Genomic DNA, 23475 nt, shown 5'->3' with positions numbered 1-23475 from the left:
CATACTCTCCACTGTCCATCGGAGAGTGTTCTGTTATTTCTTTATTGATTCTGGGTTCGTGTTTGTGACAATCTTTTGTGGTTTTCTGGCTGTCTTTGTATATTAGTATGACTGATAGTTTCCCTTAGCATTTATTATATACTCTGTAGTCTGATTATTTTCCAGGTCATCTTCTTGGTTGTTAGTTCAATATTTTAGTTTTACTTTTTACTAATAGCCTCCAAGAATCCAATGATCCAATTTATGCTCAATATGGCGGCGCGCACAGACGCAGCAGCTCACTGCTCTTCACGTTTGGTGTTTTGTTTTTCACTTTTTCTACGTGTATCTGTGTGGATGTGTGTGTTTTTTTATTATTATACATCGAGTAGAGTCCACTTACAGTCGTCAGGACCTTCTGAGTTTGGGATTACGCTGTGCAAAGAGCATTACGTCGGACTACCACCACTTTAAACAAAGGAGGCAAAAGCGTGGCTGCAGGGCGGGCCCACTAGCACGGCTAAAGAAACAGCCATTTAAGCCACCGCTTCCGAGTATTTTCCTCTCCAATGTCAGGTCCATAACCAACAAAATCGACGAACTGAGATTACAGATTGCAGTCAACAAGTGTGTACGGGACAGCAGCATAATATTACTCACAGAGACTTGGCTGCAGCCATCAATTCCAGACTCGGCTATTGAGCTAGCAGGCTACACGGTCCACCATCACGACAGGAACGGCCACTCCGGTAAGAACAAAGGAGGGGGTTTATGCATCTACACCAATGACAGCTGGTGCAAAAACACAAAGATTGTAGACAGCCACTGTTCCCCGGATTTGGAATATTTGACTGTGAAGTGCAGACCCGTCTACATACCTCACGAGTTTACTGTTGTCATGGTAACGGCTGTGTATGTCCCACCTGATGCTAACGCTAACTCGGCCATGGAGGAGCTGCACAAGACAATAAGCAATCAGCAGAACTCCCATCCAAACGCAGTGCACATTATAGCTGGGGACTTCAACCACGCTGATTTAAGGTCAGTATTCCCCAGATTTGAACAGCATATTAAATGTGCAACGAGGGGGAAAAACACACTGGATAAAGCCTACAGCAACATCCAAAAAGGCTACAGAGCAACCCCTCTACCACATCTAGGTTTGTCAGACCACATGTCCGTGCTGCTGATCCCTGCATACACTCCCATTAGGAGAAGAGCCCCCCCAGTCACAAAAACTGTGAAAACCTGGCCAGAAGGTGCATCACATCAGCTGCAGGACTGTTTTGAAAACACGGACTGGAACGTGTTCAAACATCAGGACCTCGAAGAGCACACAACGTCAGTGCTCTCATATATCAACTTCTGTGCCAACAGTGTCACTATGGACAAACGTCTCCGGGTGTATTCCAACCAGAAACCCTGGATGACTAAAGAGGTCCAGGTCCTGCTGAAGCAACGTGACGCCGCTTTTAGATCCGGTGATGGTGTGCAGTACAGTGCAGCCAGATCTGAGTTGAAAAGAGGCATCAGAGAAGCCAAGGCAGCGTACAAGAGAAGGATCGAAGACCACTTCAGCAACAACAACTCATGAGAGGTATGGCAGGGAGTTCAGCACTTAACCAACTACAAACCTTGCAATACCACGTTGACTGAGGGTAACGCGGCGCTTGTGGAGGAGCTGAACCACTTCTTCACGCGCTTTGAGGTGAAGGGACCAGAGGCAGGAGCAGCAAAAACATTGGACAGCAGCAGCAGCCCAGCCCAATAGTGCAGGAATATGAGGTGAGGCGCACACTGAGGGCAGTGAACCCCAGGAAGGCCGCCGGACCAGATGGGGTAACCGCAAAGGTCCTAAAAGAGTGTGCAGACTAGCTGGCTGGGGTCTTCACTAAGATCTTCAACACCTCACTGTCCCAGTCCTGCATCCCGCCGTGCCTAAAGTCAGCCACAATTGTCCCACTGCCGAAGCGTACTAACATTAGCAGCCTCAACGACTACCAACCAGTTGCTCTAACACCTGTTAAAATGAAGTGCTTTGAGAAACTGGTCCAATGTCACATCATGTCCTGCCTGCCACCCACACTCGACCCACTCCAGTTCGCATACAGAGCTAACAGATCAACTGAAGATGCCATTGCTACAACGCTCCACACCACCATATCTCACCTGGAAGTGCAGGGCCGTTACGCCAGGCTGCTCTTTGTTGACGTTAGCTCTGCTTTCAATACGATACTCCCGGACAGACTAATAGTTAAACTGCTGGAAATCGGACTTCCTTCTACCACCTGCCACTGGATCAGAGACTTCCTCTCAGACCGTGTACAGAGAGTTAGAGTGGGGCCTCATCTTTCCTCAGCCCTCAGCCTTAACACCGGCTCTCCACAAGGCTGTGTACTGAGTCCCCTACTGTACACTCTGTACACACATGACTGTGTTAGTACCCACCCAGACAACGCAGTCATCAAGTTTGCAGATGATACCACCGTGGTGGGGCTCATCTCAGGGGGAGATGAGACGGCGTACAGAGCTGAAGTTCAGAGGCTGTCAGATTGGTGTGTAGATAACAACCTGGACCTCAATACCACCAAGACAAAAGAACTGGTAGTCGACTTCAGGAGGAGGAAGTCTGAGCTGCAGCCTGTCAGCATAGACGGGGAGTGCGTGGAAAGGGTCTCCAGTTTCAAGTTTCTGGGTGTGCACATAGACACAGACCTCCAATGGAGCTCTAACACCTCTGCGGTCTTAAAGAAGGCCCAACAGCGTCTCCACTTTCTGAGAATCCTCAGAAAAATGGACCTGAAGAAGGAGCTGCTGACCGTCTTCTACCACTGCTCCATTGAAAGTGTGCTGACATATTGCATCGGTGTGTGGTTCTCCAGCTGCACCGCAGCACACAGAAAGGCACTCCAGAGGGTCATTAATATGGCCCAAAACATCATTGGACATCCTCTTCCCTCCCTGAAGGACCTGTACAGCACTCGCTGTCTCAAGAGGGCACGCAGCATCCTACGAGACTGTACACACCCAGGACACCGGGTGTTTAAGCTGCTGCCCTCTGGCAGGAGGTTCAGGCTGCTGAGGTCCCGAACAAACAGACTCAAGGACAGCTTTTACAATAGGACAACAGCCCTGATCAATGCAAATAGCTGACCTGATTGGCTACCTCCCTGGACTTTTTGGGGGGGGAGGTAACAACGATAAAAACAATAACAATAATAATATTTATATTCATAACAAGGTGCAATAATAATTAATGTGCAATAATAACAGTGTGCAATACACATAACACTTATTCTTCATTTTTTTATTTCTAAGTTAATATACTGTGTTGTGTTGTTTGTGTTGCGTTGTGATGTGTCATATCGTGTCGTGTTGTGTTGTATGTAGTGCCGACGTAGGACAGTTTTCCAGTTTCATTGTACTACTGTACTATGTATGACTGTGCAATGACAATAAAGAGTTATCTTATCTTATCTTATCCATGGGACCTGCTGTAGTTACTGCCACCATACATCCTCCCACCATACATCATACACCATACATCGCTTCTGCCCTGGACTCTGGACCTTGGCAGCCTGCCTCGGTTAACCTTAAAGGTCATCATGTTTTACTGCTACTGTCTAATTGCTCATCACCATGCAACTCCCCATAGCTACAGCTCTTGATCCCTGCCTGCCTGTGACTCATCTGTCCCACCTCTTTCCACTTTCACACCTCTGCTACCACCTATGTGCTGTCTGACAAAACAGGTTCTCAGCAGTGGAGAAAAGACTGGGAAGTCCCGGGGCCTTACTGTGGAGCAGTCAGCTGACAAGTTTTTGGGGTATATTTGTATCTCAGCCATCCACACCTGGATGTCCTCTAAGACATCTTTCAAAGTGAGTCCACATGTTCAAAGACTGTTTTTTTCCCCTAGCTTGTGCAAACCAAGCTGGCTGAATGCCCAACACATTCACAGAAACCAGTGCGTCCTGACAATCTGGAGGGTCCCCACCCAGCACTGGTACAAGCCCAGTCTGCAGTGGGACCTGTTTGCTCTGCTGAGAGATCCAGAATGCCCCAAGTGTCCATGGATTCCCCTGTGTCTGTGCCTGAGCTTGAGTGCCCTGAATCCATGGTTCCTGATCCACCAGTGTCTGTGGATCCCTCACCACCCAAACCCAGACCTGAGTGGTCCCGTCACTTTCTTTGCCAGTGCCAGTCCTGGTCCCCTGCAAGCCACTGAAGACATCCCATCCCCTTCACCTCTGTTTTTGCTGCTGGTGATGGAGCCAGCCCCCTGTTCATGAGTGGATGACTGGTCCACTTCAGGTGATATTTTGTGAGGCTCAGTAGTGCAGAGTGACCTGAGGCCCCTTTCATGGAACCATGTCTACATTCAGAAGTCCTCCATACTGAGACATTAAACGTGGAGAGGATGGAATGAAAGACAGACAGTGAGGCTGAGGGAAAATATGTGCATTAGAATTATACTATTAACATTACCATCAGCAGCAGCAGCAAGGAATATAGTGTGAAGTACTAAGTAGCTAAAGTTTTGTGTATGCATATTCCCATTTTCATATCCATCACATACATGTGCACATAGGGATTATCTGTAATGATCTAATAGAAGATTTTCCACTGTAACACGTTCAGGTTATGTTTTTGATTCCCAGTTTTGGAGGATGGACCCTTCTGCAATAGTTCGGGCTGTGAAGAGAACATTAGCAGTAGAGTTTTGTTACTGTAGTGTTGACATGTCTCCTGGGATGAACATTGTGAGGGATAAGGAGACGTGTAATCTAGTATGTGATGAATCATCTGTAACTTGGATCCCAAAGTGTCAGACTGGAGTGCAGGGGCAGCATGTATGAAGTTAATATTACATATTTCACATCAGAATTTGCACAGATAGAGAGGTCATGTTCCAGATGTGATACAGGTATTAATGTAGTTGCACACAGTTGTGTAAATGTTGGGTTTTCTTTGAACTGGTAAGATTTAGCAGTTTTTACTGCCGCCACCTCGTCCTGCTCCACCACAGTTCTCCACGCCACTTTGTCCTGCTCTGCCAGAGGTCTTCATGCCATCTGCTCCTGCCGCGCTAGAGGTCTCTCCACTGTCTGGTCAGGCTCCACCCGAGCCTGAGGTCATCTCTTACCTCCAGGTCCTGCTCTGCCCAGGTCAGAGGTCACTGTGTGGCCGTCTGGCCATGCTCTGCCCGTACCAGGGAGCCTCCGTCTGTGTCGGCCTCCTGCCAAGGTACTCGAGGGTCCCTGTCTCTGCCGCCTTCAACAGCCTCCAGTTCTGTCCTCCGAGGGTCTCTGCTACCATCACCAGCCTCCACCCAAGCCGTCTGAGGGTCTCTGCCTCCACCCATGCCTGCCACGCAGGCTTCTAGATCTGCTCTGCTTTCGTCGCTCAGACTTGGTAGTCGGCCATGATAACAGAAGCCTTATAGTTGCTTATTAGTCTGCCTTCTCTTCATGTCTGTTTCTCTGCTGTCCCAGAGTCCAGCTCATGCATCTTAGTGTTTGTCTCTGTGTTTATTGTACTTCCTGTTTTATTTTGACAGTCTCTTGTTCAGTGTTCACTTTTGCTTCCCCTGTCCTGTTAGTCTGTATTAGTTCCAGCTTTGCTCCCACTTGTTGCCCATCCTCTCGTTATCCTGTGCACATTGATGTCTCCGTCTACTCATTGTTGCGTTGTCCTCGTTCATGCTGCGTGTTCTGCAGTTCTGTGGTTCGCCTGTAGGTGCTAGATTCCACATTTCTATGTTTTCCTGTTCCTTAGCTCCAAGTTTTCTTTTTTTGTGTGTGTTCATGAGTTTCCTCAGCACAGCAATAGAGCTGAGGAATTCCTTTGATTTTTCCAAGACGTGAAGCTTAATGTTTTGTTGTTGATGATGAAGTCTGAAGAGGCTGAAGCTGTAGAGCTGACAGAGGATATGCAATGGAAACAGTGGTGTTTGTTGATAGCTGGGCTGATAAACGATAAGTCTGATAAAGTGCATGTCTCACTTTGTAACCACAATAAATTGGACTGAGGGTAAACAATGTGTTTTAAGGTGTTTCACTCTATGATCGGTGCTTCTAGACCTCCTTGAGATTTGGGATTTTGTAAAGTGTAAAGTTAATGCACGGTGTCACAGTGGTTAGCAGTGCCTCGCAGCAACAAGGTCCTGGGTACAAATCCTTTCTGTGTGCACTTTTCTCCCCATGTCTGCGTGGATCCTCTCCACACACCAGCTTCCTTCGACATGCAGTTAGTGAGCTCAGGTTAATTAGTGATTCTAAACTGGCCGTAGGTGTGAAGATGTCTGACTTGTCCAGCATGTACCCTGCCTCTCGCCCTGTGGTGGCTGAGACAGCTTCCAGCACAACTGGGATTATTGAGATAAGATCATTGATTTTAGGAAAGCCATTTTAACTGTTGCCATCCATCCACAGAGTGATATGCAGAGGCTGATCCAGCAGTTTAAATCATCTTTTACTGACTTACACAGCAGAATGAAATTAAGGTGAACAACTCTATCAGCTTGGAGGAAACACGGATTTCTAAATATTTTAAGTTTCTTGTGTAAAGATAGTAAAAGGTCTGCTACTGTTAGGATGCCTGGGTCGTTGACCCAGAGGTTTGAGTTTATTATATTATTTATCATTTCTAGTCTTTGGTTTCTTGGTCTGTGTTCTGTCTTGTGGTTTACGTCTCGGTTCCCTCTGTTGCAGTGCCTGCGTGTGAGTCTGTGTCTTTGGTTCAGTCTGTGTTGTTTCCTGTTTTATTTTGAAGGTCCATGTCTGATGTTAATGTATCTGGTTTTGCTTCCCCTGTTTCGTTAGGCCTGATTTGCCCCAGCTGTGTTTCCCTCCTGTTACCCATTCCCTGATTGCTCCCTCTATGTATTTAAGCCCTGTGTTTCAGGTTGTCTGTGTTGTGATCTACCCTTATCTAGCTTTGTGTTCTGTCTGTGTAAGTGTATTTTGTATTCCTTGTTTTGTTACCCTTTTGAGTTCAGCATTAAAGCTGTTTTGAGTTCACGTTCCGCCTCCGAGTGTCTGCACATTGGGTCCTCCTACTACCACTCCTGCCTGCACACAGCCTTCACATAACAGCTACAACCCCCTCATTCATACAAGGTGGTAAAATATTGGATTTGGACCAGTTTATTGACGAGTTGTGGCAGCAAAGAATGGGAGTCCCTAAGGAGTAACAGCACATCATTAAGGAGAACTGGATGTTCTGTATTAACCTGCCAGCTGAAGACATCTCTGTCTTATAGCAGCCGTAGTGGTTCTGTGTACAATGCAAATAGAAATGGAAAGAGAAGAATGTGGATATTTGATGACACCAAGAAATGATGCCAATAATTTTTCAATGATCATACAATGTTTGTAAAATATAAAGATTACAGCCGACCTTTTTGTTTTCATTTGTAATGTAACAGCTTGGTGTGTGGTGTATTCTGGAAAACTGTCAATAATGAGCAAAGAATGATAATAATACAACAGTTATTATTATAATTACGAGCTGGTTTGTTAATGTCAGACAAGCCATGAAACAAAGAGGGGTGTGTTACTTCTTAGTCATATTACATACATGTAGTTTTTTGTGAGTGTGTCATCAGTGTGTCTTTTTTCCCCGCCAAAAAATACATTTCATAAACATATGAATAAAATACAATAAAATTTAAAAAAGCAAATAAAATACAAATTCAAAGTCATATATGGAAAATAAAATGTAATCAATTTTTGAACCAAATGTGTCAGATGGTTCAATAAACTCTCCATTTAAAAAAAAAAAATCATTTTAGGCTTTAAGGGGTTAAACGCATGATGGCATGAAGGAACGATACATAGCTATGTTATTTTTTACCAATATTATTTATTCAATTTGAACAATAATTCAGCCTAATTTTAGCAAAAAAGGCTGAATTCTTACTATGCTATACACACTGTATACTCGTATTGTTAATGTAAGATTATACTGTAGTAATATGAGACATATTGCTAGTTGTTAGTGTTGCATTATTTCAAGGTAAATATAAATATAAATCAGCTAAACAGTTCCACTTACAGCTGCATGACCAGGTAGTAGTGTGTTCGACTCTCATAGAAATCCTCCAGTCCCACCACATTGTCATGCTTTATCCTGAAATAGTAACAAACAGGAGGATAACTCCTTAACCTTTGTCATGTTAGGCAGTTAGGCAGCAGATCTAGTCACCGCTAGACTTTATTTATTGCACATTTGAATAAGTGTGTGTGTGTGTGTTACCTCCTCAGCACATTTATTTCATTTTCTAGGTTGCTATGGGCGAGATGTTTTTTCTTCAGGCATTTCAGGGCATACATTTTCCCAGTTTTTTTCTCTCTCACCATGAAAACCTCTGAAAATGAGCCCCTGTACAAAAACATCAAAGAGTCAAAATGAAACGTGGATTAATGGCAGTCTGTTCAAATGCTAGAAACAAGCTTATTCTTGGATAACAGTTTCATTTTGTTTGTTGTCACAATCCTCTCAGAGATCTACAGAAACATCTTCCCAGGGCGATGGATCCAACAGTACTACAGACCACTGGAACAGGCAGGGGCTAGCTGCTCAAACATAAGCTCTACGAGTTCTTTATTACCTCATTTGAAAGCATTTATATCAGGGTTTGCTTTTTAACAGGTAAAATTCAAAGGTGTGAAAGAAATACTAAGTTTAAATGGGACAGTGGCAAGCACATCATCCAAAACCCTTTGATCATATAATTTTATAGAAAGTGATTCAGATGAGAACTAATGGACACAGTGGAGGAATGATCTACTGCACAGGTGTCAAACTCCAGGCCTTGAGGGCCGGTGTCCTGCAGGTTTTAGATGTTTCCTTCAACCAGCACAGCCAATTTAAATGGTTAAATGACCTCTTCAACATGTCCTGAAGTTCTCCAGAGGCCTGGTAATGAACTCATCATGTGGTTCAGGTGTGCTGACCCAGGGTGAGATCTAAAACCTGCAGGACACCGGCCCTCGAGGCCTGGAGTTGCCTACCCCTGATCTACTGTAAAGTAAATACCATCTGGTGGTATGTTTGAGAATCTAACATTAAAGAAACAATTACCTCTTTACATTCACACTGATGCCAACCCCCCCCCCCCCCACCAGACTGAACTTTAACAGCAGCAAGGTTCTGGTTTCAAACCTTTCCTGTGTTTCCATTGTGGTTTTCATCCTGGCTCCACCGTCCAAACACATGTTTGTTAGATTATCTGCTGATTCTAAATCAGCTGTCGGTATGGCTATGAGATAAACACTGTTTAATAGGGGTGCAACGGATCACGGTTTATCCGAAATCCGAACCGATCCCACTCCACGGTTCGGTACGCACGTGATCCGAAGATTCGAAAAAGAAAAAAAAGTATGTGTATGGTGCGCATCGTCAGTCTGTCAAGCGGTAGCGCTAGCGGTCCAAGTAGCGGAGCAGAGGAGTTTATGGCATTTAAGCAGCCCTTTGCTGCCCAGTCCAACCGGGCTAAAGCTAAAAGCTAATGGGGTGTTTAGCTGCAGACGGAGGCCGTCGTCTGTTGTGCAAAACAAGGTTTAAACTGTGATGAACGTGCTTGACCCACGCTATGATATCTCGCTTGCGCGTCCACTTCAGTGACAAGATCCTTCCAAGCATGTATGAGCAGGAGAAGTTTAAAGTTATGGCTGAACTGTCCCAGGCATCTTCTGTTGCTCCAACTACAAATGGGTGGAGCTCCAGGGCAACGGAAAGCCACGTGACCGTGACCGCCCGTTATATCACAGCGGAGAGGTAGATACAAAGCCCTGCACTGCCCTATAGATTACATTAGATTAGATGAAACTTTATTTATTTCTCGGTGGGTTCCTCCGGAAATTCAGTTTCAGTAGCACAGCACCCACAGAAGTTGCAGAATGTGAGCAGAAATATACAATGTTTACACATATATAAATACAGAGTATACAAAAGGGATAAATAGAATAAATAGGAATAAGGATACAAGGGAACGGCACATTTCAAGTATTGTGAGTCTATTGCACCGTTGGATATTAACAAAAACTATTGCACAGTGAAAAGGCACTACAGCTTAGTTGTTCCCCTCCTCTGTCCCCGTTTCCCCTCCAGCGAGGAGTTAAACAGTTTGATGGCATGTGGGACAAAGGACTTGACTTTGGGAGAAGCAACCTGTCACTGAACAGACTCCTCTGGTTGTTTATGGCCATGTGCAGATGATGCAGAGGCTGCCCAGCATGGTCCATAATGTCCATATTGCACCTTAATTTGTTTTTATATAAGTGCGTGGAATGAGTCTTCAGTTGAATGTTTTTAATAGGCAAAAATACTTAAATAAGTAAACGCGTAGTAGAATTTTTGTCTTTTTTTTCTATTTTTGCTGATCCGAAAATTGATCCGATCCGTGACTTTAAAACCGTGATCCGATCCGAACCGTGAGATTTTTGATCCGTTGCACCCCTACTGTTTAATGTGTGTGTGTGTGCGTATTAATGAATAAACATGGCTTGTATAACATGGTGCTTTGAATGATGACTAAGGCTAGAAGAACGATGTATAAACACCACTTCATTTGACTTTGTGTACAATAAATCTGCTGAACAGTTTCCTGAGAACAGCACGTGTTGACCTGCACACAGACACCGACACCTGTTCATAACACCTGCCTTTAATTACACTCAGCACATCCATTCACAAGTGTAGGCGGCCAGACACTTAATCCTGTAATGAAGCAGTGCTAGGATGTTCTCAGACTGACGTCACACACACACACACAGGAGCCTTACTCATGCACTCTGTGACGGGTTTATTAACTCGCTCTTAAACAACTCCTAAGGTTAGTTTAACACGTTGCTACTCTTCACTGATTTAGTGAAGCCAGTATCTCCCAGGTTAGCAGCCAAAACACTTTTAACCAGTATGAGAAACCTTTACAACCAGCTGTCCTAAATCCATTTATAACTTTTCCATTTGGGTAACCAAGAAACCATTTCAGAGGGTGGAAACAGTAGCCTCAGCCTAACCAGTAAATACTGGTCATATGGAAAGCATTCTGTCTGCTTCCTGCACTGAGGCAGCACTGTCAGAGCTTACAACTATCCACCAGTTGCCCTCAGATCACATGAAGGTGATAGAGAGATGTGGCCTATGTGGAACAAGGTGAAAACACTCTCTTCACTCTCTGCACACCAAATATGGGAGTGGGTGACACAATTATCTGCATTCTGCAGAGAGCATACTCCCATCTGGATAGTAACAGCTGCACAGCAAGGATCACCTTCTTTCATTTCCCATAACATCATCCAGCCTCTGGTACAGAAGCAACAGGAAATGTTAGCAAACCCATTCACTGTGTCCAGTATGTGATACTGGTGGTGGCAAAATAGGGGCTCCACAGGGGACTGTACGGTCTCCATTAAACGTCTTCTAATACAACGGTGGTACCTACAGACCTACACCTACAGGCGTTTGAATGATTCAGCGGTTGGATGCATTAGTGACAGACAGGAGGAGGAGCAAAGAGCAGTAATTACTGACGATAGTGAGTTTAAAAAGCTATAGAGTAACATCCCAGGATGTTCCCTCAGTGTGTCTGGATACAGCTCAGTCACAACTACCCCCAAATTTCCAACAATCAGCCATAAGATCAGCTCCATGGTCATTAATGTGAAAGTTGTTGTGTATTATTCACAGAGAACTGTGGAATTTTGCACATTATAGCACTGTTCTGGTCCTGATAAGCCACAGTTACATTTCATTTACTGCATATATATTCAACACTTTATTCTGAGCTTTATCAACCTTGCAAACTTACAGACAATTTGAAATTACCAGTAAATCTAACATGCTCACCTTTGTACCCAAAGGAAGCCTACACAGGCGTGTGGAACATACACACTACACACATTAAGGCCACAGCCAATCAGAATGTCCCAACTCAGAAGATGCATATTTAACAGTACAACTGTAACAGGTTCACACATGCACTGCAGCCCTGAGCCTGACTAAGATGTACCTGAGAGAGGTTAATGACAGCAAATGCATTCTGTCTCCTGTCAGCTCCACGGCTCAGCCTGTTTCCACTGGTGACATCAGACCAGTTCCTACATCATCATTGTCTGTTCATATGTGTTTATGTGGAAAACCAACTTTGGATTTATTAGCTCCTGCTACTAAACAACAATACAGAACTTTTTCAGCTGAGAAGGAAGTGAATATACCGTCATTCACATAGATTTCTGATTGGCAAAGCTAACTCAAAATTTCGAGTTAAAAAGCCAAAATTTTGAAAAAGAGTTGTGGATGCTCTTTTTTGTGGTGGAAACGGGCTTCCATAGATTGGGCTGCCTGCAGCTCAGCAGATAGAGCGGGTCTTCTGCTGGGCAAGATACTTTGAATGTGTGAGAATGTGAGCTAGAAAGCTACTTAGCTAGAAACACAGAAGCAGCTTGTGTGAATGTTGCATAAAGTGCTTTGAGAGTTCCGGGAGGCTTAGAGGTATCCTCACACAGAACCATCACTATGAGTGGAAAGTACTCACGAGCCCATCTTCCCCTTGAAGTCAAACACGTCCTTGATGTTACTGGTGCTTTTCTTCCAGCTGCAAACGATCTCCTTCTGGCCCATCTTAGCTGTAATCGCCTGAACAACCACCAATCACATCAGTTATTCGTGCTGACAGTGGAAACGTTTATTTATACATCACACCACGCAACACATGTGAAAGTGCTGGTGAGCCAACGTTTGCAGCATTCTGCTTTACGCCGGTGTCTACATATAACTTAGTGATTGTAGTTACCGTGTGCACTGATGCACTGTGCCTTTGTAGTCAGAGCCAGGTTTGAGTCGATATGATGCTGAAATAAATCATTACAGTAAGTGAGGTTTCATTTATTCAGCTATTCAAAGGAAAAATACCAAACGTCTGCGTTTTCATTTCATGCATTGTGGAGACACTGATAGCATCAAAGCACATGTAACCTATGTGTGTAATTAAAAGGACAATTTTTCAATCAAATTTTATTTATATAGCACATTTTAAAGACCGAAGTACACCAAAGTGCTTTCCGGTAAAATCATGATACAGATAAAAATCACAATATAAAATATAAATTACAGATATAAATAAAATAAATAGAATATAAAATAATTACATAATCTAAATGCAAAGCCAGATGTAAATTACCCTAATTAGCCTTGAATGCCAGGTTAAACAAATACGTTTTTAGACGTGATTTAAAAGACTGAATGGAATCTGATGCACGAATATGAAGAGGAGGGGTATTCCATAACCTGGGTGCGGCAACGGCAAAGGCACGGTCTCCTCTGGTCTTCAGCCGAGACCTAGGTTGCACTAACAGCAGTTGGCCCGATGATCTTAGTGCTCTCTTAGGGCTATACAGACAGAGGAGATCAGCTAGGTAGTCAGGTGCCATATTGTTTAGGATTTTATAGGTAAACAATAAAATTTTAAAATCGATTCGATATTTAATAGGAAGCCAATGTAAGTTGGCCAGAACAGGGGTGATAGAATCATCAGTGCCGGTCAAGAGACGTGCTGCGGCATTTTGGACCAGCTGCAATCGCTGAAGAAGAGAAGATTGTAGGCCCAAGTAAAGAGAATTATAATAATCCAGTCTTGAAGTGATGAAAGCATGAATGAGTTTCTCCAGATCTTTGCGTGGTATATATGGTTTAGCCTTAGAAATTAGGCGTAGTTGGTGAAAGCTGGTTTTTACCACAGAGACCTGTTTATCTAGTTTGAAGGAACTATCCATGAAAACTCCAAGATTCCTAGCAGCTTCAGTAAGGTGATTAGCAACAGGCCCGAGTGTGCCAGTCAGTTGTCCCAGAGGCATATTTCTATCAAAAACGATAATTTCTGTCTTCTTTTCATTTAAAGTAAGAAAGTTACGTGATAACCAGTCTTTAACATCCCTCAGACAATCAAACAGAGGATGTGGTGAAGATGAAACATCCCCAGTCAGGTGGAGGTAGATTTGAATATCATCAGCATAGCAGTGAAAAGAGACATTATGTTTTTCAAAGATGGAGCCCAAGGGCAGCATGTACAGAGAAAACAACACAGGACCCAATACCGAGCCCTGGGGCACACCACAGCAAAAGGGGCAGAAGAAGAGGAATATTTTCCCATCATGACAGAGAACGACCTCTCAGAGAAATATGATTTAAACCATGATAGAACATTTCCTTTAAGGCTTACTACTTGTTCCAACCTTGCCAAAAGGATATCATGGTCAACCGTGTCAAAGGCTGAAGTCAAATCCAATAGAACCAAGACCGCAGAGCGCCCAGAGTCAGCGATTAGAAGAAGGTCATTGAAAACTCTTAGTAGGGCAGTTTCGATGCTGTGACGCCGGTCTAAATCCAGACTGGAATTTATCACTTATACCATTTCTCTCTAAGTGGGTCTGTAGTTGCTGAAGCACTATTTTCTCTAAAATTTTTGACATGAAAGGGAGTTTAGAAATCGGCCTGTAATTTGCTAGAGTGTTACGATCAAGGCTGCTTTTCTTGATAACAGGTTGCACGACTGCATGTTTAAAGACAGTCGGAACACAGCCAGATAACAGTGATGAGTTCATTAAAAATAAGATACAGGACCCGATTGTATTCAATGCATCCTTAATGATACGAGAAGGAATAATGTCATGCAGAGAATTTGAGCTTCTCTGGTTATTAATTATTTCCTTTAAAGTCGAGAATGACACAGGTTCAAACTGTTGAAAGACCGTTGAACATTCGGAAACTGGGGCTTGATTTACTACCAGAGAATGTGGGGCCCTTAACATTGAGATTTTATCTATAAAATAATTTAGAAATTTTTCGCAGAGGGCCGGGGAGGCACCCATCGAAACATCAGAGCAGGGATTAACCATTGAGTTAAAGATTTTAAACAGAACTCGAGGATTGTGACTATTAGTTGCAATAATGTTCGACAAAAAAGAAGTTTTTGCCATTTTGGCAGCCTTCTGAAATTTAGACCGGCTCATATGCAGGATGTCAAGGGACACCTGAAGTTGATCTTTTTTCCATCTCCTCTCAGCTCGACGACATTCACGCCTAAGAGCAAGGGTGGATTCATTTAGCCAGGGTTGGCGAGAGGTTTTACGGCGTTTAGTCTTTACTGGAGCCACAGTGTCCAAAATAGAAGAGCATGTAGAAATAAAAGAGTTGACTATGCCATCAACCGCGAGAGGTGGATTACTGATGTCATCGTAACAGGCAGAGTTAGCAAAGGCCGCAGAGAAAACGCACTCTCTCTGTCCTCTGTGTGTGTCCTTGTCTCTCTGTCCTCTGTGTGTGTCCTTGTCTCTCTGTCCTCTGTGTGTGTCCTTGTGACCCTCTGTCCTGTGTGTGTGTCCTTGTCTCTGTCCTCTGTGTCCCTCCTTTGTGTTTGGTTTCCCTTACCTGTTCCCATGTTCCCCTCCTTGTGTCCCACCCCGTCTCCCTATGTCTGCGTGTTCCACGTCCCATTGTCAGGCTCCTGTTGTCACAGTCTACATCTTTGTGTGTGTGTTCAGGTTTTTCTTCCCCTGTGGCTTCATGTTCATGTGTGTCAGCTGTGTTTTCCGTGTGTTTCCACTTCCCCGTCTGTGTATTTAGTAGGGGTGCAACAATACTCGTATCGATCTTGAACCGTTCGATACAGTGCTTTCGGTTCGGTACGCATATGTATCGAACAATACAAAATTTTTAATTTATTTTATCAACTTTTCTTCTGATGATACTGTCTGTGTTGAGCGCTCAGTGGATCTGCGTTCGACTACTCCGCCTAGGCTGTACTGTCGAGTGCAGATCCACTGAGCTCAGCGCAAGCTAGCAAGACATAAGTTAAGCTCGTTGCAACATGGCAACTGCCTCAACGCTACCCGAAATTGAACCTCCCCCACCCTCATTCAGATCCGGCGTTTGGAACTATTTTGGTTTTCATGTGAAGCATGACCCTGATGGTAAGCGCGTCATGGACAAAAGTAAAACAGTATGTCGGATGTGCCACGCAATGCTCAATTACATTGGTGGGAACTAGTGCGTTAGCACAGTTAGCTCGTTAACGTGTTGACGCCGTCCAGCCTCACGCACGGGGCGATCCGCTGTAAGTCGTTAACGGAGATTTGCCGCGTTATGGCGTTAGTGTCATTTTAACGAGATTAACACTGACAGCACTAGTGGGAACCAGTGTTGGTCAAGTTACTTGAAAAAAGTAATCAGTAACTAATTACTGATTACTTCCCCAAAAAAGTAATCCCGTTACTTTACTGATTACTTATTTTCAAAAGTAATTAATTACTTAGTTACTTAGTTACTTTTTAAAAACACAATTTACAACCTGAATAGGTGATAAAGCGATAGATCTTTCAGCCCAATTCTACTTTTTCTGCATAATCCATCATACAAAATGTAATCAAATGGAAAAGTCTCTTCTCTTCTCTCTAAATTTTTTAACTTTATGCATCAAGCAAAAATTAAATTATATGCAACATTCTCTGACTGGAAGAAATTTGTTTAACATTTAAACCTATTTTCTGCACATTCCAGCACATAAAATATTTTTTTTGTGTTTACACTCACTCTTTCAAATAGATGCAAGTAAAACACAGCAGAAAATAAAATAAAGTCAAAGACTAGTTGCTCTATTTTCACCTGTAAAGCAGGACTGGGGTAGGCGGAGGTTTACCCTGGTGCAGGTGTGCTGCAGCGGTCAGTGGAAGAATCCGCGAGTTTCTCTGTGAGTTTCCCATTACAGTCGTAGCGCACTCGGTGCTTGCTTGGAAGTTTAGGGGGGGTTTTCGCTGTAAAAAGAAGTTTTCTTCCCACGCACAACGGACACTAATGTTTTTGTCACTTTTTATGGAATCAAACTCGAAATAAGGTCAGTACTTCCACGCTTTAAACGCTGCATGCTCATACTCTCTCCCGCACTCGATATATTATCCATTGTTGATCTGTGAACAGCTGTTGTCACGAACGTCGCACTCGCTTACGTCACTGTCATGAGACATTCTCGCAAAAAACTCACAGTTTTAGTAACGCAGTAACGCAGCGTTCCTACAGGAAAGTAACGGTAATCTAATTACCGTTTTTGCAATGGTAATCCCTTACATTACTCGTTACTTGAAAAAAGTAATCGGATTACAGTAACGCATTACAAGTAACGCGTTACTGCCCGTCTCTGGTGGGAACACAATGAATATGACTGCACATTTACACCGACAACATCCTAGTGCAAAGACAAGTGGAAGCAGACAAAAACAACAAGCACGCATGCTACAAACTTTACCCGAGTCATTTAGACAGCCGTCAGCACATGATTCTCCTTATGGGGACCTGATATGTTTAATATGCTGCTGAGAATATACCCCAGAAGAAGCGTATACTATAGCTTTTATTTTGGAAAGAGCCCTTTCTCTGTAATAAACTCTCTTTTCCAAAGATGAGTGATTATTCGATCTGATAGATTTTTTTTTTTATTATTATTATTTTGTTGTTTCAGCAACATTAAATTTAAAAACTGTACTTTTGAGTTAAAATATATATTTATAATTTTAATAAATTACAAATTAAAAAGGCATGAACGTTTTTTTGTATCGAAAAAATATCGAACCGTGACACCAAAGTATCGAACCGAACCGAACCGTGAATTTTGTGTATCGTTGCACCCCTAGTATTTAGGTCCTCTGTCTCCCTCTGTTCATCATCTATTAACCTTCCCAAGTATCAACTGTTCTTGTTTTTTCTTGTGTTCCTGGTTTTCGTGTATTTAGTTTTCCCAGTTTAGGATCTTGTAATTAGTTTCTGATTTAGTTGGTTTTCATGTTTGGTTAATGTTTTGTTTTCGGCCATAATAAAAGGCACACTTTTAGTTCCAATCTAGTTCTGTTTCCATGTTTCGTTCGTCTGCCTTTGGATCCACTCCTCTCCACTCCACACCGTCTGTTAGTGATGTCAGTCCTCTGCTTTGTATTACCTGCACCTAATTTTGTTTAACACACTCAGGTGTAAGTCCTGTGTCATTCTTCCAGGTTTGTTTCTGTTATTTTGTGTTTAAAGGTTCATTTCAATATGTTGTTTATTTTATTTTTTTTAAATAGTATATTGGTAAGATTGACTAGTTCTAGTCTAACTGAGAAGTGTTGTAATTTTATTGTCAGCATGTAAATATGCACATTTAAACAATCCACTGAAAATTTACTCCATTTTCAGAGAGCGGTCTGAAAAGTTCATTTCGTAGCCTGGGGATGGGGATATACATAGAGTTTATACACATCTGATACTTTGGAGAATAGAGGACTGAACCCTAAGCCTACCTAGTCCTTCCCAACCCTTAAAATGTCACCCCATTTCCCCCTTGTTACATAAACAGTTGCGTGTCCAAGCCTGAGCTCACTTCTCACTGGCAAAGCCCATTTCTACTTATCAGGGCCACAGGATTCAAAAAGGCAGAGGATTAGAGCGATAAATACCTGTGCTTACTTAATCTCCCCGTCCACCCTGCCTTCTCATTTCCTCCTGTACTCCTGCCATATCCCCTGACAGGGCGAACGCTGGTTGTTTTATTATGCAGACTTGAAACTGAGCATCCTTGAATATTGCCAGTGCATACTAAAAGTCATATGTTAAATTATGATGTGTATATTTCGTTAGTTTTCTTGTGTGGAACATTTGATAATATACAATAACTTAGCATTACACATTTTCTGCTACACAAGCATGTTTTATTAAATGTAAAGTTACATTTGTTTTCCTATTTACAGTATATAAATAGGAATAATGTATAATAATAATAATAATTCTTATGTCCAGCTATGTCCAGCTATTAAACGGTTTGTAAACAGAGAGAGAGAATAACTGAAATGAACCAATCCCTTACCTTAATCACAGACGTGAAATAAACGGAGCATTTGCCAGAGGACCTGTGAACAGTCGGTTGAGGTATCCCAGTGGTGACCCGACTGTTTCTGGTGACTCCTCCTCTTCTTGAGCAGGGGCGGGGCCTCCCCATTCATCTCTTCCACAGTGCTGCATTCAAAGAGCCATGGGACTTACGCTACAGCGCCAGGATTGTGAAGTAGATGAGACTGCATAATTACAGTGATAGTTCCAACTGAATGAAACTGCTGCATTCAAAAAAACCACACTTTACCTGTTTTATTTTATTTAGTACATGAATGCATATTTCATAAAACAAATGTTTTCAAAAATCGTAGCAGTTTGAAATAATAGCCAAATATGTGTGTTTTGGGTAAATGTCTGGTTATTTACCCCAAACCAAAAGAATTTACTGAATTTACTGCATCCAGGTTCTCCATTCATCCACTGCTTATCAGGTTCACAGCGGCCTATCCCAGCTTTCACAGAGCAAGAGGCAGGGTCCTATGGAGGACCACAAGAGCCACGCGCATCGAAATAAAGAATTCTGTGCTTAAATAATGAATTGTAGAATAAATTCTGCATTTGTAAATTCATTTTTGAATTCCAATTTAATAAACTGATTTTTAAAATGCTTTTTAAATCTTCATTTCAAAAACCTTTTTCGAATTCCACTTTAATAAAGTGATTTTCAAAATGCTTTTTAAAATGGCGATTCCACTCCTCATTTCAAAATCCATTTCCCTTTCCTGTTCACTCAGGGATTAATTTTTGGATTAGTTGTTGGATTAACAACTTTATTTTAAAAATCCTGCGGCTATTCAAATTAGCCACACCGTGGGATGTAAGGAGCTCTCTGATTGGTTGGTCAGACACAGGCTGTCTGCCTGGATTTTTCTAGCTCATAGCTTCGCCCTGCTAAGAAGCGTGTGTGCTTGTACAAAGGCCGTTCAGCCTCGGGATTTACACTCGGCTGGACACGGATATGTGACGAATGAAGGGATCCTGCAGCGAAATGGAGAGCCCACATCTGACTGAGTGCCTGTTTACTCAGTCTGACCACCTGTTGAAGCTAACATGCTAACATGGCTAACGCTAGCATCACCGCACGCTGCCCCGTTATTTTAAGGTCATCTTAGCTTATGAAAGTTTTACGTCGCAGCTGTACGAGCTCGCTACGTGTTTTGTGAGCTGCTGTGCTCTTCACAAATAAAGCTGGGAGCAGCTCAGACTGTTAGAACCAGCACTGAGCCCTGTTACATTTATACAGTGTTAGAGCAATGGCTGCAATGGGGCATCTTTACACAGCCTGCACCTGGGGTCTTGCCTGGTGTGATAGACCCCAGCCTCTATGGATCTTGTACTCAGAGCTTGTTCTTGTGCTGCCATGATTAGTGCCTCTGTGCTGCCTTTCAGTCCAGCTTTGTCCAGCCACCCCCGCTATCTACCAGTGGTACATACCATGCAGGGGCCTGTCCTTCCATGATGGTTCCTCGTCTCCCTCCTCTTTCTTGGGTTTCTGCTGCCTGAGGTATTCACTGAGCACTCGGTCAGTTGGGGCCCTCTTCCCAATGTATTCATGGATGTTTGTTGTCTCATCCTGGACTGTGGTGCTGACACTCACCAGTCCCCGGCCCCCTTCCTTCCGCTTAGCGTACAGCCTCAGGGTGCTGGACTTGGGGTGAAACCCTCCATGCATGGTAAGGAGCTTTCTTGTCTTTATGTCAGTGGCTTCTAGCTCCTCCTTTGGCCAACTTATTATACCAGCTGGATACCTGATCATGGGCAGGGCGTAGGTGTTGATGGCCCGGATCTTGTTCTTACCGTTCAGCTGACTCCTCAGGACTTGCCTGACCCTCTGCAGGTACTTGGTGGTTGCAGCTTTCCTAGCGGCCTCTTCATGGTTCCCATTCGCCTGCGGGATCCCCAGGTACTTGTAACTGTCCTCTATGTCTGCAATGTTGCCTTCTGGTAGTTCAATCCCCTCAGTTCTGACTACGTTCCCTCTCTTTGTTATCATCCGACTACACTTCTCCAGCCCGAATGACATCCTGATGTCATTGCTGTATAGCCTGGTAGTGTGGATCAGTGAATCGATGTCTCGTTCACTCTTGGCATACAGCTTGATGTCATCCATGTACAGGAGGTGGCTGACAACCGCCCGCTTCGTAGTCGGTATCCGTAGCCAGTCTTGTTAATGATCTCACTGAGGGGTTCAGGCCTATGCAGAACAGCAGTGGGGACAGAGCATCTCCTTGGTAGATCCCGCACTTGATGGTGACTTGTGCTATGGGCTTGGAGTTGGCCTCTAGTGTTGTACGCCACATCCCCATTGAGTTCCTGATGAAGGCTCTTAGGGTCCTGTTGATCTTGTACAGTTCTAGGCATTCCAGTATCCAGCTGTGGGGCATTGAGTCATAGGCCGTCTTGTAATCAATCCAGGCAGTGCACAGGTTGGTCAGTCTGGTCTTGCAGTCTCGGCTGACTGTTCTGTCTACCAGTAGCTGGTGTTTTGCGCCTCTGGTATTCTTGCCAATCCCTTTCTGTGCCCCGCTCATGTATTGACCCATGTGCCTGTTCATCTTGGCCGATATGATGCCTGACAGGAGCTTCCATGTGGTACTGAGGCAGGTTATTGGTCAGTAGTTGGATGGGACCGGTCCCTTCTTGGGGTCCTTGTGGATCAGGACCGTCTGGCCTTCAGTTAGCCACTCTGGGTGTCTCTCGTCAACTAGTAGCTGGTTCATTTGTGCTGCCAGGCGCTTATGGAGTGCAGTCAGCTTCTTCAGCCAGTAGGCGTGAACCATGTCGGGGCCTGATGCTGTCCAACTCTTCATACTAGAGACCCTTGGTTGGATGTCTGCCACCGTGATGGTTACTGGACCCTGTTCAGGGAGGTTGCTATGGTCTGCCCTCAGATCCACTAGCTACTGAGCATTGCCGTTATGGGTTGCGTCCTTCTCCCATATGCTCTTCCAGTATTGCTCCGTCTCCAACCTTGCAAACTTTCTTATTGGAAGTTTTCACAGCTGCCAGAAAGGGACAGATTTCTGGCTGGTCTTAATGAGTGGTCGTTGCTCTCTCGTTTTCTCTGGAATTGCTGCACGGAGGATGTAACACCCATGATAAGCGCTGAGGTGTGTGTCCTTGTCAGAAATCAGCCACCCTCAGCTTCCAGGTAAGGAAAAGTGGAACCAGAAGATATTCAAATGCATCTCCTCACACCTGCTGATGAATTCTACAAAAAACAAAGTTTGTTAAAAACATTTGCAGGTGAATCACCACTGATTTATCAGTGACATCCATTTACTCAAAAATTACTGACAAGTGGATAACTAGGATATATAGTTTATAATTTCAACAATGTCCTGTACAAAATGGAACAGTATATGACAAATGTGGTGTGGTGCTTGTGGAATTTTTAACAAGGACCCTACAAAACTTTGCAGTACTCATGCTGCCAAACTTCTGATGGCTACGTGTGCAGTTCCTGCTTTAAATGCATTCACTTTTAAGATTAAGGAATCTAAGCGGCCAGAAATGTTTGAACTAGCTTATGAACCTACATCACCGAGGCCGTCTCTCCTGCATGAAGTCCAGGTGCTGGTTTTCCAGTGTGTGCGTCTGATGGCCCAAAGCTGACTCAGAGCTGTAACACCATCAATGGCTGCAGTATGGAACAGATGTGGGTGTGTCCTCATCTCCCAGAGGAGTCCAAATCGTCATCAAACAGCCCTACAGACACAAAAACATGTGAAAATATAAACAACCAGACTATCAGCAGTGATTTAAGTACTTTAAGACCTCTGTGAAAATCATTTACAGTATATATCACAGAATTTAAGGCCTTTATAATCACAGAACATACAGAGAAAAGTACTAAACTGAATCAATTTCAGCTTTCATTTTTCATGATGTATATTGTATTAATAATTAAATTGCATTATCTGTATCCTTACCACACATGTGCCACACAGGTGTAGATACTGTAGGTTCGGTGAATGCTTACATTGCACTGATTAGAATATACTGGACATTCAAAGCTAAGATTCAGCGCACTGTGTTAGAGGCTGGGATTTGATGAATTCATCATATATACAAGCTTTGATCATCATTTATGTCCAGTTGAGAATGAATCTGTGCACTCACATATTAAATGAACTGAAATCAGTAGTGTGATCTCCAGTCTTGATATAAGGAATGAGAGAACTGACAGCTGTTATTTTAATCAGCCTGTCTCAGTTGTTTTAACTCTAAGTACCATAGAGTAATGTGGTAACATCTGGACTGACGAGTTTACTGTCAGCATTTTAATCGCTAGTTTAAAGGCTGTAGGTTGCAGCCATTGCTCTAACACTGTATAAATGTAACAGGCCTCAGTGCTGGTTCTAACAGTCTGAGCTGCTTCCAGCTTTATTTGTGAAGAGCACAGCAGCTTACAAAACACGTAGCTAGCTCGTACAGCTGCGACGTAAAACTTTCATGAGCTAAGATGACCTTAAAATAACGGGGCTACGTGATGCTAGCGTTAGCCACGTTAGCGCGTTACCTTCAACAGGTGGTCAGACTGAGTAAACAGGCACTCAGTCAGAGGTTGGGCTC

General features: G+C 43.5%; 1 protein-coding gene across 1 annotated transcript in view; it reads right to left on the bottom strand.

Annotated features, from left to right (window-relative positions):
* LOC116315133 (calcium/calmodulin-dependent protein kinase type 1D-like) overlaps positions 1-19088 on the bottom strand; it is a 32690-nt gene extending 13602 nt beyond the window's left edge. Inside the window, exons 1-4 of the mRNA XM_031733315.2 lie at positions 18875-19088; positions 12524-12624; positions 8239-8364; positions 8038-8112 (exon numbers count right to left, since the gene is read on the bottom strand). Of these exons, the coding sequence (XP_031589175.2) occupies positions 8038-8112; positions 8239-8364; positions 12524-12624; positions 18875-19006 (434 nt within the window). The 5' untranslated portion in view covers positions 19007-19088. The remainder of the gene's footprint in view (positions 1-8037; positions 8113-8238; positions 8365-12523; positions 12625-18874) is intronic.
* Between the last annotated feature and the right edge of the window lie 4387 nt (positions 19089-23475).

Source organism: Oreochromis aureus, linkage group 5 (genome assembly GCF_013358895.1).
Source record: "Oreochromis aureus strain Israel breed Guangdong linkage group 5, ZZ_aureus, whole genome shotgun sequence".
Classification (NCBI taxonomy): Eukaryota; Metazoa; Chordata; class Actinopteri; order Cichliformes; family Cichlidae; genus Oreochromis; species Oreochromis aureus.
This window is presented reverse-complemented; position numbering and strand designations above follow the sequence as displayed.